The sequence below is a fragment of the Neodiprion lecontei genome, chromosome 2 (genome assembly GCF_021901455.1).
Source record: "Neodiprion lecontei isolate iyNeoLeco1 chromosome 2, iyNeoLeco1.1, whole genome shotgun sequence".
Lineage (NCBI taxonomy): Eukaryota > Metazoa > Arthropoda > Insecta > Hymenoptera > Diprionidae > Neodiprion > Neodiprion lecontei.
The window spans coordinates 12,862,534-12,879,507 of NC_060261.1; the positions used below are offsets into that span (position 1 = coordinate 12,862,534).

The 16,974-nt window shown below is 40.1% G+C and overlaps 1 protein-coding gene and 2 long non-coding RNA genes across 4 annotated transcripts in view; 2 read left to right on the plus strand and 1 right to left on the minus strand.

Moving 5' to 3' along the window:
• The window catches only part of LOC124292829, a 64,604-nt gene extending 48,986 nt beyond the window's left edge, over positions 1-15,618 (plus strand). Inside the window, exons 3-4 of the long non-coding RNA XR_006902764.1 lie at positions 13,801-13,989; positions 15,101-15,618. This is a non-coding gene — a long non-coding RNA (uncharacterized LOC124292829). The remainder of the gene's footprint in view (positions 1-13,800; positions 13,990-15,100) is intronic.
• LOC107216548 (Krueppel homolog 1) lies at positions 1,599-10,121 on the minus strand. 2 transcript variants are annotated; one of them, XM_015653774.2, is made up of 2 exons: positions 9,750-10,121; positions 1,599-6,441 (listed from the first exon to the last, which is right to left on the minus strand). In XM_015653774.2, exon 2 carries the CDS (start codon positions 6,413-6,415, stop codon positions 4,904-4,906), a length of 1,512 nt encoding a protein of 503 aa, XP_015509260.1. In that variant the 5' UTR covers positions 6,416-6,441; positions 9,750-10,121; the 3' UTR covers positions 1,599-4,903. The 2 variants fall into 2 exon arrangements, with proteins under 2 accessions (XP_015509260.1, XP_015509259.2); XM_015653773.2 differs by lacking the exon at positions 9,750-10,121 and adding an exon at positions 6,749-6,841.
• Positions 11,975-13,338, plus strand: LOC124292828. Its single transcript, XR_006902763.1, has 2 exons — positions 11,975-12,101; positions 12,212-13,338. It is a non-coding gene; the product is annotated as an uncharacterized LOC124292828 (long non-coding RNA).
• Positions 15,619-16,974: the final 1,356 nt, after the last annotated feature.

Below are 16,974 nucleotides of genomic sequence, written 5' to 3' on the forward strand. Positions count from 1 at the left end.
TTTAGTAAAAGATCTTGAGATAGTTGAAAAATTTCTACCAAAGCTTCTATCTCACTGAAAAAAAAATCAAATTTGAACCAACTGCCAGATCGCGTTTCATATTTGGGTACTTTTATCCTGTAAGAACCTATCCTGTAACACGATGAGTATTGACTGAGAATTTTCGAAGCAGATTTCATGAGAATGAAAAAATTTATGACCGTTGTTTCACCGACAAGCCGTGTGGCTTCTTAGTATGCCTTGAGCAAACAGAGAGAAATGGACAGCTGCAGTAAGAAGCCGAAAGGTCAGTTCGAGGGTTCGAACTTTCCGAGCTAAGGTTCGCCGACCTCTTCCACCGAATTCGGGCGCTTCCCTGCCCAATGCTTATACGCCAGTCACCACTGTGATGGCACCGTTCTTTGCCCCACGATGTGCATGGCTGAAGAACTCGTGCTGTGTAATGTCCGGGCCACCCTAACGACACAGCGATCCACATTGGGTCATTGAACTTACCCCGGGGCTTTATGCACCCTCCCGAATTTTGTTGAATGGCTAGGGGAAGTAGATTTCGAGGGTGCCGCAGCGAGGGGAACGGGAAGACGGGGGCCCACCTCGTTTTTCGTCGGATCTAAGCTGTGCAGTCTGGTTGGCGCCTAATTCCAATACATTTAGTTTCATTTATTTGATTCTCATTGAATAGCCAATAAAAAAATTGTGACCAAAGTTATGCATCAATAAGTAATTGAACTTTGTCAAAACTTCGATTTATATTCTATTCGTCGATTATCTAATGGCATGCACTGAAGGAAATCTGGTTCACTATTAAGTTGAAGATTTTCCTAACTTTATATAGAATTGTGAACTTGACGTTGTTAGAGCTCACAAAATTCTTCAGCATCTTTCGGAAAAGTTGAAGCTTGGGAAATTACGATATCCACACATAGTAACTGAAAGTCTTTATTATATGATAAGATTTATCTCTAACAAAGGAATAATAATATTATTATATAATATGATTAATAATGACGATAATGATAGTGACAATGATGGTGACGATAACTGTAATTGAACTATACGAATAAATCATGTTCATGCCAACAGACAACCTTTTAAGAGTCAACCATTGGTAATTCTTTTTTTTCTATTTTCCTCTTATTTACTTGCTTCTTTATAGGAATAACTAAATTTTGCGTCCCAAGTTCTCCAGAATTAACTGCTGGTTAAATTCGAATGTGGTTAGATTCGAAGAAAGAATGTTTTGAATATATAACTCAACAGGTGAATTTGGAAGGTAGCGCAGCATCAATGTGTTCGCCGTTCCGGATTTCACTCCGGCTGGAAGATCATTTTGAGAAGTTGATAGCTATCAAGTGATGCTTCGGGTCAAAGAAAATTATGGCAAGTGTAAATGATACATGTTTCGACAATCGAGTCAATGCTGAAAACAGAAAATTTAGCCGTCTAAACTATTAGTAATCGATCATTTAAAATCGTAATATTGATCGCCTCGAGTGTCCACAGTTTTAAGTGTTTTGAGTGAATTCAGCCCGCTAAATTCATTCGTATTCGGTGTACATACGCTAGTGTCGAGGGGAAAAAATACGAATTGCCAACGGTTCAGACTTAAATTTAAATATAATGTTTTTGTTATTATATACAAAAGAAACAACGTAACAACACACAGCTTCACAACGGTCAACGAGATCCCGCAATTCACTGCAGTTTACGATAGAACTGCAACGTCAGCGGGTTCTGTTTACATAACTAACTAGTACACAAACTTATTAACGTACTTCGTTTTAAAATCAAAAGTAAACTTATAAGTTATCTAGTAATATTTATATTTATTTTTATTTTATATCAACAATAATAATAATAACTTATAAGTATATCCAGTAACGTACAAGATACATTTTAATGGCAGGCGGCTTGCGTCACATTGGCGCTTTTAAGTGTTATACGTTATGTGCATCAATAATTGTTATGCCAAGCTGTTGTATGTATATTCTTATTTCTTTTCGCAGTTACCATGATGCAATGATGATGATAATATTAATGGTAATAATGATAATAATAATAATAGTAATAATAGTAATGCTGGTAATATACATATAATATGCAGGTATTTTTTTACATGTATTTATATGTAAGTAAGGCGGATATATATATATATATATATATGGCATATATATGTGTGTTATGTTCTTCTTTGTTCGAATTATCTCACGGTGGGCCTTATTCAAACTTGACAAAACGGAGGAAGATCGTGATCGCACATGGTATATAGGTAGACGTAATATATATTACGTATAGATTAAAATGATTGGGAAATGAGATGAGAGTAATGAGCTGAATATGCAAATACCGTATTATCAAAGGCATCCGATGGCACGTCGACAGAGTTTTTTTTTAATCATTTTATTTAGTTTGCTATTTACTTGTATTTTTTTCTTTCCTTCAACAGTTTTCTACTACATTGTATTCTGAAATTCGTTCGAATCACACAAATGAAAAGTTTTCACGTAATATATAACGGCGTTGAGAGAATAAATGTATATTTCTTTTTTTTTTCTTGTTACTTTTAATCCAACATGCCAAATCCGCCATACGTGACAAATTCGCAACTCTGCGTTATTGTTGTTGTTATTATTATTGTTGTTATTATTATTGTTATTATTGTTGTTGTTGTTATTGTTACTACTACTACTATTACTACTACTACTACTACTACTACCGTTATTATTATTATTATTGTTATTATCATTATTGTTGTTGTTGTTATTAATATTATATTATATGTATATATAAACGTAATATTATTATATTTTACACGTAATCAGTTCGATGTGCCCGCAGCAGGGAGACAGCGTGGCGCGGATATAGGTGGTATACATAGTAAACTACTTACACATCCGTATGTACATATGTATGTATTATACACATACACAAGAAATTTAGTCGAATGGCATACCTCATATACTATATTAGTATATCCGCTATATATCAATCGCTGTCGGACCGCTATGCACGGCTTGTAAATGTAATAGGACCTAAAGACGACATAACTTGATTGTTCTATAATTTACTATTCTACTATTTCCTTACTCCACGTTACGTTTCGTGTTTTTTCGCTTTTTCATTCCTTTTTCTTTTTCTTTTTTTTATATCTCTTTTCATCACTGAACCTCGTGCCGTTGCTATTGCAATTCTTCATCGGTTAAATATATACAAATATACGCATTTTTGCAATCGGGTTGTGTGTGAAGGAACATTATATATACATATATAAGATGAATGGTATATTAAATCTGATTTAAATATGTATATGTACATTTATCACGGGATCAAAAAAATTATATTCAATTCAGAAGCTGCTTGGATATATCATCGCCGTGTATAATGATAATAATAACAATAACAACGATAATAATAATAATAATAATAATAATAATAATAATAATAATAATAACAATAATAATAATAATAATAATAATAATAATAATAATGAGTTACACGGAAATAAAAAAAATTAACCATTACAAGACGAATAGTATATAGTTATATGCAGATAATCATAATAGTAATAATAATAACAGTTACGTTCATTTATAAAATTATGATGCGTGACATATAAATACTTGGATACGTACATATACATATATACGCTTGTACTGGCAGTGGGCTCAGCTTATATTCTCAATACTCTGGTATAGTACGGAGTTGTTATCACAGAGATGTCAATTTTGTTTGGTACTTCACAATATGTATATGTATATGTTTAGCAATGTAGCAACTTCGATTACTACGTACAAAATTTATTTCGGTGCCACATAACCCAGATTACGGAAAGAGAGAAAGAGTGAATGAAAGGTATAATGAAACACAAGCGCGCCCCGAATCGATTCAATCATAGTTATGTACAATTGAACTTGGAAAATATTTTCTCCGATACGAGCCAATTAGGAACCCTAATTGATTCCTTTCGCAGTCTCTTATATCGTGTAGTTGTAGGTAACATGAAAACATCGATATAATATGTACAAGTTTGAATTTGAAAACAATTATGGACGTTATAAATGGTGAGAAACCATTGATCATTTGTTCTTATATGCATACAGTAAACAGAAAAATTGTATATTACATACATTATAGGGTGATAGAAATAATAGTTGATGATATAAACAAATCCGTAAGACGTAAAATGAAAACTGTAAACAATTTTTCATTCCATTTTCTTGTTCCGTACGTAATTCAGTTAGCTCACGCGCTTACTTATGCGGCACACCCGTTTACCATTAATACTATACTCGTGAAAAATTGCATCAATTTCGAGGAAAAAAGCTATAACGATGATACATGTATTTCAATTAGGTCTTTGCATTAAAAAGAATCCTGTCAATTTTTATATGTGTAAAAAGCAAAGAAACTCATCAAATTAATCTAAAGATGTAACTGTCAGTTATATTACCATTGAATTTCGCTGATTTTGTAATACATCATCATACATTGTCTTATTTGTTAATCTCGTCCATTTGCATCAATTTATGTTCAATTAAAATAGGGTTTTTAGAACTAATTATTTTAAGTTTCTCTGCTTTGTACAAAAATTTACTATTCAATCTACGACTGACCATAACACCATGTCAATAATAGGAAAATTTGAATCACTTATGTTAGACATTACCCATAACGTTCAGTCATAGTGAAAAATCTTTTGTTTCGACAGATTGCATTCAGAGGCGCATTATAACGATTTCAATGTAATCTAGTTCTTCTCCGCGTTGCAACAACGGTTAAATCGCGACGGTACCCGATAACCGTAAGTTGTGAAAAATCGTTTATATTACGCTGCAACGACAAACACAGGGCACTTTGAAAAGTCTGTTAGCGATTGGACAAAATCCACCGTTCGAAGAACGAACTACGACGCCCTGGCGTACTGGATGACAGAGCTCTGTCTCTGCGAGGCGATGCCAGTCCTCTCACTTTCCATAGACTCTAGTATCATCTTGCTACGTTTCCGGGGCGGAAGAATGAGCGTCTCTCTAACTGGAACGGCGAGGTCGAGCGGATCAGGCGATGGGGCCGGGCTGACGGGGTTGCTGCTCGGCGGTGTGAGGATGGGCTGCCGCTGGAGACCGCACTCTCGTTGCCGCTGTTCTTCGACGACTTCGAGGGCAGCCTCGACGCGACGGCGAGCATCGTTCCCGGGGAGATCGAGCAGCGCGCACTCAGCGGCGGGATCGGGCAGACCGTAGGTCGAAAAAGCGGCAGCGGGTGGTGGGTAGAGGTAGTAAGTCTCGGGCGAGGGCTGGAAGGTGCGATCCTCGGCCGCGGCCGCGGCTGCAGCGGCAAGAAGCGCCGGATTTACACCGGTCGGGCTTGGCGCGTGACCGCTATATTGGTCGCGGGGGTAGAGGTAGTAGGCGAAGTCGCGGGACTGCGAATACCCGGTTGCCTGCGTCGCAGGGTCAGTCTTATTCTCCTTGTCGCTGCCGACCCCGCCGCTCGAGCCCAGCTGCGAAATCTCGATGACGGGCTCGACGGGTGACGCGTTCCGCGGAGAGCCCGAACCCGGCGAATCGGAGTGCGTTTTTATGTGCAGCTCCATCGTCTTCTTCGAATTGAAGGTCTCGTGACACAGCGTGCACTTGTATACCTTCTCGCCGTAGTGCGCAACCTGGTGCAGCTTCAGCACGTGGTTGTAGCCGAACGACTTTCCGCATATGTCGCAGGTGTAGGGCTTCTCGCCTGTGTGCGTCCGCGTGTGCACCTTCAGCTGTTTAGAGCAGGTGAAACCCTTACCGCACTCCTTACAGACGTACGGTTTTTCTCCCGTATGGGTACGCATGTGAATCACCAGCTGTCCACTCTGGATGAACGTCTTCGCGCATTCCGAACACTTGTGGGGCCGTTCGCCCGTATGTATCCGCATGTGGCGGTGGAGCTTGCCGCTGTGTTCGAAGGCCCGTTCGCAGACATCGCATTTGTAAGGCCTTTCCTTGGTGTGGATTCGCCGATGGACGCTGAGGTTTTCCTTCACCGAGAATGACTTGTTGCAGTATTCGCACTGGTACGGTTTCTCACCTGTGTGTGTCCGGAAGTGGCGTGTGAGGCGCGCTGGGACGGCGAATGTCTTGCTGCATATGTTGCACCGGTACGGATCCTCGCCCTCCTTACTGTGCGACCTTACGTGACTTTGATAAACGCTCTTTTGGCTGAACGTCTTGTGGCACATTAAACACTGGTACAGTTTGTCCTCCGTTATAGACTCTAGAGACTCTCCCGATGGTCCCGTAAACACCGTAACGTCCGGACTGCACACCAGATTCTTCACAGAGTTCATCGCCACTATATCTGTCACTCGACTCGCAATCGGCATCGGTGGAGCCTCCCGATTTGACAGCCCCTCAGCCGGGTAGAAGTTCACCATTTTCGGTACCCACTCCCAATGTTTACCTGGAAAACGAAACAAAAACGATGTTCACATACGTCGGTACCAGTTCTTCGTCATAAACCTATGTTTCACACAGTCGACATAAGACGTACTTGAAATTCTGAAATTCTGAAGTTTATTTGAATGAATAGATCGAACGGTTACTCCGAAATTCGCATGAAGAATAGATGAAATTGTCATTCAATTTGTGTCAGTTTGTAGAAAAACTTGCGACCGATAAGTTACTGTAATTTTCATTCAAATTATGATTTGGAGCTTCAGACGTATGAAAATAAAATTACGACACCAGTTCTTGAGAACATTTCGTACCCGTGTCTGTAGTTGATGTTCCTTTTGAGAGGTTCGTATTCTTGTAGGTCATTTTTTGGCTCGACCGAGAAACACAACAAAGCGACGTGTGTTCAGAGTTTTGGCTTATGACAAGAGAGTTGACCAATATCGAGGTAGGCAACATGAGGTAGTTTAGTTCGAGGTTGATTGAGGTAGGTATTTGTGTGACTACTGAAAGTTACACAACGGACGATGAGCACCGATTTTATTGCGTGTGCAAATCGCTAAGGCACGCTCCGGCCGCGCTCGCTCCTTACTCTAGAGATTCTAGTGTGCGTATGGCTTGATTGTACGGGCTTTCCCAAAGCCTCGCGTATTGCAGCGGAACCCCCACCATCGTTGCCACTATCTTTTCGGCCCAAAACACCCACTTATGCAGTGACACGCACGCGCGCATGCACGCCATGTACATACCTCCGAGCCTCCGTTCGACCTCTCTCGGCGCTGTATACATACCGTAGACGTGTACATGTGTGGATACAGGCGCAGATATCAATGAGCGCATGTCAAAATTTATAACACCAAAAAGTTAACCCGGTCAAAAAATTCCTTTTCTTAACAATTCAAAGAACAATCGCCTCACAAGTTTTCTTTGAAATTCTCTGAGCCATTTCGGAATTCTCTGGAGAATTTCACAATCAGTTATATTTCAAACGGTGTAATTTATCAGAAATTGAATCACCATTAATCCATTAAATACCCAGAAAGTACAGTTTCAGCAAAATTAATGAATATTCTTTAAGGTATAATATAAATTGTGCAAACTGAATATAAGGTATGATTGTTTATCTGAAAAGAGGAAATTCTAAAGTTGAAATCCACCTCTAACTTTACGTATGATGTCACATCTCTGGAAAGGATTCTTTAACATTTTGTAAAGAATCGAAACTTTTCAGAAGGAAACATAGAATATCATTAACATCAAATTTTTACTGTATAAGTTAAAAATGAGTACAGGTACTATTGCGTGCGTAAGGATGACATTATAATATGAACCCGAATTTTTTTTCGTACCCTGACATACTGAAATGTCGGGTGAGCCTGTGTTTATTGATCTTGCTCTGACGTCACCTTGAGTATAACGTAGCGAGAGACAAAATTTCCTCCGTCATTCAAACTCGCGCGTACATTTTTTGTTGCAGGTCATTGAATTACTGACGAATTTGAAAAATAGCCAAGATTATATCGCGGGGAAAGAATTAAATACATAGGTAGAAGAGATATGGAGGTTTTATTTCGAAAATAAAAAAAGACCATCTGATTGCTCTTTCTGTTTTGCCGCCATCGCTGCAGCTTCTCTAATAACACAGAAACTGTTTGAAACCTTTGAATGGAATGTACTTGTATTTCATATTATATACCCCTACTTTTAATTAAAATCAGACCGAAATCACCGTAAAGAATTTTCAGGACTCTCTTTGGAATCGTATTGAGTGAGTACAGTTTAGTTGTCTCATATCCGGTTCGGAACGTTGGATGTTTTTGTTTCCTGATGAAGCTTAAGGCGACAATTCCACAATCTAGTGAATCACTCTTGAACGAGACAATGAAATAGAATTTCTTTCCCCCATTCGGCAATTTAGACGTTGTAGAACAGTGCATGCTACCTACATCGATTATAACAAGTCAAAAGATTATTCACGATTTTACCGACAGAGCAAAAAGCTTTTCCAAAATTTCGTAAATTTTTGTCAGGTCTGGTTCCATTAGCTGTAAATTGTCGAATGCAAGACGGAAAATCCATTTCGCTACCCAGTTCCTAAGTAATCAGCAAAATTGCATCCAAAACCGTATAGCGGAACAGTAAATATAATAATTTGAATGACCAAGAAGAAAAAGTGCGGAGCACGAAGAGTGGCGTATTTTTGTTTTAAGCAGCACTCGTGTCTGGCCAAGTCATAGTGTTATCACACCGGGATAGCCAGTATCAATGTGGTAGGTTGCTGCACGCGCGTCGACCGAAAGCCGGAGGCAGTAGTCGAGGTTGGCTCTGCAGTCGGCCTGACGGGAAACCAATGGCCGCTGCCTCCACGTGTATCTACTACATTTTTTTATAGCGATCACCGACCTCGTGCAACGCGCTGCGCGCGATGTAAGGACGGTGCGTTACATCACGGATCTGTTAGTTACACTGTGAATAATGCGATAAAAAGTATAGTTATTTTTATTGCCATCCAGTACTCGTCGCTCCTGACATTCCCAAAACCGCAAGAAAAAATGCACGCGAATCAGCCCCGAAACTGAGGACCAGATTATTGATTCATCAAATCCCATGCCGCTCGAGAAAGGGACGGGAATATGATACTGACGAGTCGCAACCATCGCCACTCTAACGATGCGCGCTGCATTGCTGCGCAAAATGCTCGCACATACCATATTCTTTTTATTCAAAGAACACTGCGCAAAGTTGAAAATCAACGGCTACCCAGGAATTATTCGATTACTATGTGACACGACTCATCAAACAACCTAGCTTTCTCATACAATGTCATCCATAGACCATAGTTTAGTTTTTTGATCATTTGGACAATTTTACTGACATTATGAATTGTACTAACACTTGGTTCATGTTTGTACTCAAATATAAATCAAGCCATGAAATTTACCATTTGACACATGTGTAATATCTTACTCATCGGATGGTATGAAAATTAAAGGACAAAATCAAATTTTTAATTCAATCCGAAAGATCCTTCGTCTTAATCAGCAGAATCCTCGTGACGCCCTTCCAGATTTGCGACACCGTTTAGGCTCGTGACATTTCGGGAAAATAAACTATTGTAATACGGTACTCTGAGAAAAATATTTGCCGAAATAATTCAATTTGATGATATTTCATTTCTAGGGTAAATTGTAATCAGTTTCTTTTTAATAATTATTAGAATACCGTATTTTGCAATCGCACACTGTTCTGAATTAAAAATGACGATAATTTCGAGATAATAAGGATAATGAGATTGAAAAAATGAGTGTTACATACCTGATTGCCTTTCTAAGTCCTGTTGTCTTCATATGATGAAAATTAAATGATCATGTTCCAGAGTCACGAACCAGTTTTATCAATTATATGTCTTATTATTTCTCCGTTTCAAATGTCCCGCGGTATATTAATCCGCTTAGTTCGCAGAGTAACTGGCAACACTTTTGAGAAAACCACACAATAAAGAGGAGCCGATGTATCGTATAGTTGTATTTGATCTTTCGAATAAAACTTTGGCTCGTTCAGTGAATTATTCCTCTAAAACTGAGGGAAACCGAAGGACCCGCCTCGGAATGGCCAATCATACTGTGTAATGTTTACCTCCTACTCGAGCCGAAGAGCGGCGGAAAGGATCGACGCGTCCCGAAGCGAATTGCCGAAGCCAGGGACACCGTGCTCCGAGTTCCCCACCCGTTTCGCCCCCCTCCGCGTAGCCGAGACCCCTGAACGCCAGCGCGACGACGACCTACAATTTAGGACGGCAAAGTGTTTCTCTCAGCACGTGGAGGCAGTCGTCGTGGTTTCCCCCGAGAAACACGCGTGCGAGTCAGACAAAGACGGTGCGAACGACGCAGAGGACGCGGTGACCTGCGGCGCGTGCATCAACACACTCCACATCGCACAGAAACAAGCGCAAAATCCCACGTTCCTACGACTCGTCCTATATATACCGGCACGCACGGCGCTTTGTCATTGTTGATCGTCGTGTCCGTGGTCGCTACCGCTGGTGGAACGTTCGGCGCGATGGCGGCGATTCACCACAAACAAAACACCCCCAGCTTTCTTTCTTTCTTTCTTTCTTTCACTTTCAACCAGCCTCGATTTTTCCTTCGCACATCTCCGCCACTTCGAAACCCAGCCCGGATCTGACCTCTGCCAGGGTACCAGGACGCTGCATCATTCAGGACACCTATCGTCATCCCAATCCTTTCCGCTGCTCACCCAGGGAAATTGACTTAGGCCCCGAGGTTGGACCCGTTCCATTTATTCGGAGGGGGGGGGGGCAAAGATTATGAATATATTTTACAGTGCAAGAAATATTGCTACAATGTTACATTGCTACATTGTAGGAATAGCTCAAAGCTGCGTAAAATGACATGTTGAACTTCTGTACATTGCAATAAATATTGCTACAATGTTGACATTTAGAACTTTGCAGGAATATTGCAGCAATGTTACCAAGTTTTGTTGTATGTTGTGTTGTAAACTCTTGTACATCGAATGCTGTGTTTATGAAGTAATGTTATCGTAATCATGTATCCACATTTTACACCTGACGGTAAATGTTCCGATTATTCAGCATATTAGGTTGCAAATAGTCGCCTTCCTAATGTTCCTGAAAGAATGGCGACCGAAGCAATGGATGAGTGAAACAAACAAAATTGTTATTTAGTGATTTTAAAGGTATTTTATTCGATCATTACAGCACTATAGCAAGTGCACGTAATGTACAAGAGTGGGCATCAAAATGTTGTTGCGGGTTATATTGTACGTAACATTACAGGAACATCGCACAGCTTATACCAAATATTTTAAAACTTGCTCAGATAGGTTGCTGCAATGCTTCTGCGGTTTTGTGTGCTGTTTCCGATAAGTATAATTGAAATTTGTTCTTTCAGGTCATGAATATTTATATCCTGGTGAAGATTTCTTCACTGAAAGTCTAAACGATGTGCAAGTTGATTAAATTTCGCATTGTCACTATCTTTATCATCGTCTTGATCGTTATTATTTTTAAATGGTGTGAATTTTTAAATCGTGCTTTTATAATCGCCGTTCAGGTACTTGTGTAATTGTCAAACTTAGCTCAATTGTTTCCAAGCCGGGTGCTGTTTCACAATAGCAAAGAACTGTAGTTTTGAGTCGATTCGATAACCTTTAAATCAGTTCAGTTATGCCAAAGATGTGTTGTACAAGTATCTCTTCTTTACCGAACGTTCCTTTTATCTGTATAATACACATGCACACATACGACTTGGAAGAATCAGAAAATATACATCTTTCTTGAATTTTTTTCGATAACTACTAAAAATTTACTTAAAAATGAGTGACTCTTTGTTCGGAAACGCTCACTTTCCTCGAAATAGACGCACAGTTGCATTTGTGAAAAAGTACATTTTAATAAAACAGAAGTTATGCAGCTCTTGTAATGCGTTATTTATTCTATGGGCGGCCGAGGAGGGGGGGTCTGATTATATGCTACGCCTCAAATTCCTGCAAAGCAGTACTGATGGGCTTATAACCCAAGAGTTTAAGCTTAATGGCTGTGCTGCATGTTCCTCGCCCGTTGCCATATTTCGCCAAACGTACATACTCGAATAGTAACGTTCTTTCAAGGATAGTAGGATTTTGGTATTGGAATAGATTGCATATTCTAAATATTTGAAGTTGAAATAAGGTTTATATAATAAAGAAGGTAAGAGTATTCAATTTTTAAGAGCGCGATTGTCACAATATTTCAGATACGGACAATCTGACGCTCCGAATGGTGCGAAGGGTGAATCATTAAGCGTTTAGCTGCAGTTATGAACAATCATACCAGACGACGGAAGAGCAATCAGGATGGGGCCAAGGGCAGTGAAATCGAAACTCGTGCTGAACAATTATTCCTGAAAAATTGAACCTGGTGTTTTTGCACACATAAGGCCATCCCGGCCGTGATAATACTATTCAACAAAAAGCGTATAGAGCAATGACCCACTGTGAGCCCTGCACGTGTAGGACGGAAAACCACGACAACCGCCTCTGGAGGGGCAACGGACTGCGTGGTGGTTCGAGTTCCCCACGCCCAGCCATGCCATGGCGACAGATGTAACTATCGATGCCTCGTCGTGCCCCTAGCTCAACATATATCGGGGCTACAATACCGTCTGAAGTCAGAAATATTCGTGCCATTTATCCGCACCATTATCCTCCAGTTGGTGTGAAAAGAAAGACCCAGCATTCGGTCTAAATAGACAATTGCAAATTCGTACCCGGCATCTTCACACTAGCATCTCGAGGGCGCTGCGATCGTACTGAGCAGTGTGGATCCCCATTCTGACAGCTTGGAAACCTAGGTTGAGGTATTCGAAAACCGAGAGCCGATTCTCACCCCGCGATCTCGAGCACAGCTTTTTAGGCTGGCGCTCGACGCGACGGCTGCCTCATCGCGCCTCGTGGCCTGCCGGTTTGCTCCGGTCGATGCGGTCGCCAAGTCGCGGAGAGGCGCGGCAAGGGCAGCGGCTCGACGGCTCTGGTGGGGGCAAACTCTACAGTGGTGTCGTACCTTGACCAATCTCAACGCAACTTGTTTTAAGCTACACATCGGCAACGACCTTAGAACATCGCAATCGCGTTGAAACTGAAATGGCGAAGGGAATGCCCCCGCAAATTACGACCGCAGGCACACAGGCTGATGCCCATGCAAATGTTCTCACAATATGTCGACTTCATTTGACCAGTTCAGTCAATATCCTGGATGACAATTTATTCTGGAAATGTTAACTTGGAAATAAATGTACAGATGACACACTGATATTCTAAGTTACCACAAACATAAGATAAAGTTTTTCTTTATTTTTTCACAAATAAAAATAACATTCTTCTTCCTGCTTGTGCATCAAATTGTCGTTTCTAAAATGACTGAATATCTACGCGAGCGTGAAGGTCAACTTGATCCCGTCTCAGTTATTCTATGAGTTATTTATCACTCAGGGTTTTTTTACCACCTATGTGGCAACTGGTGACTGTTTTCAGTTCTTCAAGCTGTTACACATATTTTTTGTTGTAACCTTAGGAACTTGGCAAAATAAGTCGCAACAATTTTAACATCCTGTGACATTACACAAAAGTAACAGTCAAACGTAGCTAGCCTATTCTCTCAGCATTAATTATTCAGTTACTTTCGTAAGCTTGGGCGAGAAACAATTTAAAAAAGTGAAAACTGCAACTCGAAAAAAATGTTACAGATTTTTCAACACCGAAATCCGGTTATTGTGTTGAACATCACATTGCTTCATCCTTCTCTTGGACAACATAGTTTGATTAGTAACCCCTCTTTTCTTTGCAGAGTACAGTGTGCTAACTGTTCCAATGGTGCTTGGTCTACACTCGCAATTTCCAATTTACCAACAGGGCACTTGCAAATCCTCTCGACCGACCAAGTGCAGATGTTTACGCAAGTAGAGATCTGCAGAGTGCAGATTATGCACAGCAGTACTTTGAACCAAACTGTAATATTAGCTGCTGGTAATTTAGCGTAATTATCACTTTTTATGGCTACTTGCATCTTCTACTACTGCAATTCTGGTGTTGTGAACAGTTTCCATTAAAATACGATCCAACGTTGTTTAACAATGGACTTGTAATATCAACAATATAAAAATCGCCAATGGTTTATTCAAAAATATTTCAAACCAAATCGTACATAATATTGACGTTTTCACTGCTCAAATCATCGTCCTTGGAAGATCGAGTAATTCCGTGATTGAGGATGAAAATTGATGTGGACGTAATTATGAGCATATTCTCTTCGAGACCACAAATAAAGAAACTGGTATTGAGATAAGGTCCGTAGTATGCTATTTGGGCTCCATTTCCATTGGTGATTTTACGTAGGAAAGCACAAATCCTACTGAACGAAGTTCAGAGGTTCGAAGAACAGAGTGACTGATCTACAGAAAATGTCGTTCAGGTCCCTTTCCACAGAAATACTGTTCTACAAAATAAAACGGGCGTCAGGACCAATTTTACAGAACCGAGTCCTACAGAAATTAATTCTGTCAGCAGAGGACCGTTTCTACAAAGTTAGTTTCTACAAAAATTATATAAAATAAGTTCAGAATTATTTGTCCGGAAACTGCATTTAATTAATTTGTGGCTCCGTAAGGTTAGAATAAGTTAGGTATATCTGAAAATACAATACACAATTCCCTGATAAGAATGCGAGTGGTCACTGTGTCCTCCCAAAAACTAGAACAAATTAGGCTTCTATCTGTAAAACCAAACTCTGTAGATATGATTTCTGTAAAAACTATCCTCTCCTGTCAGAATTCATTTCCGTAGGACTGGATTCTGTAGAATCCGTCCTGACGTCCATATTATTTTGTAGGACATTATTTTTGTAGAGAAGAAACTGTAGCATATTTTGTGTAGAAAATTCGCTCTGTATATCTGATTTCTGTAAGATTGGGCCCCCTTTCAATATGCGAAACACGTTGTCTCTATGATCAAATTGAACCTTTTCCAAAGCCTTACAATACTGCTTTGAAAAAAAAATTCAATTTGATCCCAGAAATAACGTATTCACGTATTTGGAGTAGTAATTTATGTATCCAGAAGGAAGTCTGAAGACCATTACCATATTTCAGCTTGACGATCAGGATCAAGACGAACGAGCCTCTCGCTTTCCCAGTGTGTAGGTGGGGCGGAATTCACGGGGAAGGTCGCTGACCGAAGACACGTGTGCAACTGGTAGGCATCATGACGTTCGTAGATGCATGAAGTCACAAGGCCGTGAACAAATGCAGACGTGCCGCTTTCTCTTCCTACTTACTCTTCCTACAATCCATGCCTACGCTTACGTAACACCAAGTCTTCGGTTTTTGCTCCCCAAGCTACCTCTATGATAATATCCAGGTCGTTGGCCAGGCTCTGCGCGACTTTCAATCTTCGGTCTGACAGAGGGTCATGAATAAAGATTCCCTTTTTCCACCGCTCGAGTCAGTGACACAAACTTCAACAGATATTTTTTAATGACTCTTACACGTGGAATACGCGAATTCGTTATCTGAATTCACGGCCAAATGTAAACCAGTGTCAGATGTCTCGCCAGATTTTACTAAACGATGAATAAGTTCTGAGTTTAATGTAGCCGAATCAATAGCACGAATTTCGTTTGATTTGATCTATCCAGCTTCCAGTTACTGCTAGTCATCAAAATCTTTATTTTCGCAAATATCTCAGAAACGGTTCGACCAATTTTGGTCAAAATCGAATTAGTTCCAAAGAAATGATTAGTAGAACCGAATTGATTCATCCTTAAAATCATTAAAATCGTACGCAAAGCCGGACGGCCATATGAAAATGATCGGACGCAATTTTTCAAACCTCCAAAACGTGAATATGTATTAAAATTGTTTATAATATGCATGGTCATAACTTTGGAAGTATGTACATCATTTTAAAAAATGAGTACAAAATCAATGCAGAGAATTATTCAATTCCTACTTTTCGGTTTTGAGACATAATTATATCTTTTTTTGAAACCATGTACGTACTTCTAAAGTTCTGACTATACGATGTATATGATACTTTTTCTGAAGAAAGAAATTACCAATAAGAAAACTATGTAAGTACAATGCGGAACTAGAAGTGTATTTGAGAATTATAAATTGGTGTCAGTGTTGCTGAGTTGGAATCATCTGAATGTCGACATTACAACGACACATCCGTCTAGTGGAGTTGCGGAGAACCCGCGTGCAGGACCGTACTCTTAACATTTCCGACTCTCGTTTCTAGGCTTCAGAGTCTAAGGTCTCGGAATGCGTGAGTAAACTTTGTTGGGGGTTGCGTAACCCACCGAATACTGTTACCATCCACAACAATCTTGTCGCAACTAAGGATCCGGTAGGGTCCCTTATTGATCGTTGCTGCGCTTGGGTCAACGACTCCACGTGCAGCTTGTGAAAATAACACTGTGCTCCATGGTTCCACCAATTGAATTGGTCTCGATAAATATCATACGAGTTATTAGTCGAAGAGTATTCGTTGAATGTCTTGCAGCTTTGTGTATACATAATGAGTTAAAATTGTAGCTTGTGGATTGTCTCGACACTATTCCGGAAAAATGTTGGTACTCAATTCCCAGATATAACCCGCGCAACTATTGTATAGGGACCGTGCACACTAATACACTCTCACGGAAGTGAGAATGTGTAGCCAAATACATACATACTAGTTGCGACATCTAAAGTCCAGAACGAAACTTGTAATGAAAAATGTATGCATGTATACGACTACACATTCTCACGAAAGTGAGAATGTATTAGTGTGCACGGTCCCTATAGTTTTGGAAATCTTGGGTATCGTACTGCCAATGTTGAAGAGTTTTCTTGTGGGAGGAGGTGGCGAGCAGGCCTTCTGCTCGTCGATTGGGCCTACTTTGTGTTTACGATTCTCTTTGAAAATTTTCCAGCGAATATAAGTGCCTTGTTTTTTTAAAAAGACCAAATGGGCCAGCGCC

Excerpts from the sequence above, each read along its gene's own strand:
- LOC107216548 (XM_015653773.2), bottom strand. The coding sequence starts at position 6,800 with ATGACCTACAAGAATACGAACCTCTCAAAAGGAACATCAACTACAGAC. Across the intron at positions 6,442-6,748 it reads AACATCAACTACAGACACGG|GTAAACATTGGGAGTGGGTA; the intron begins GTACGAAATGTT and ends TTCGTTTTCCAG.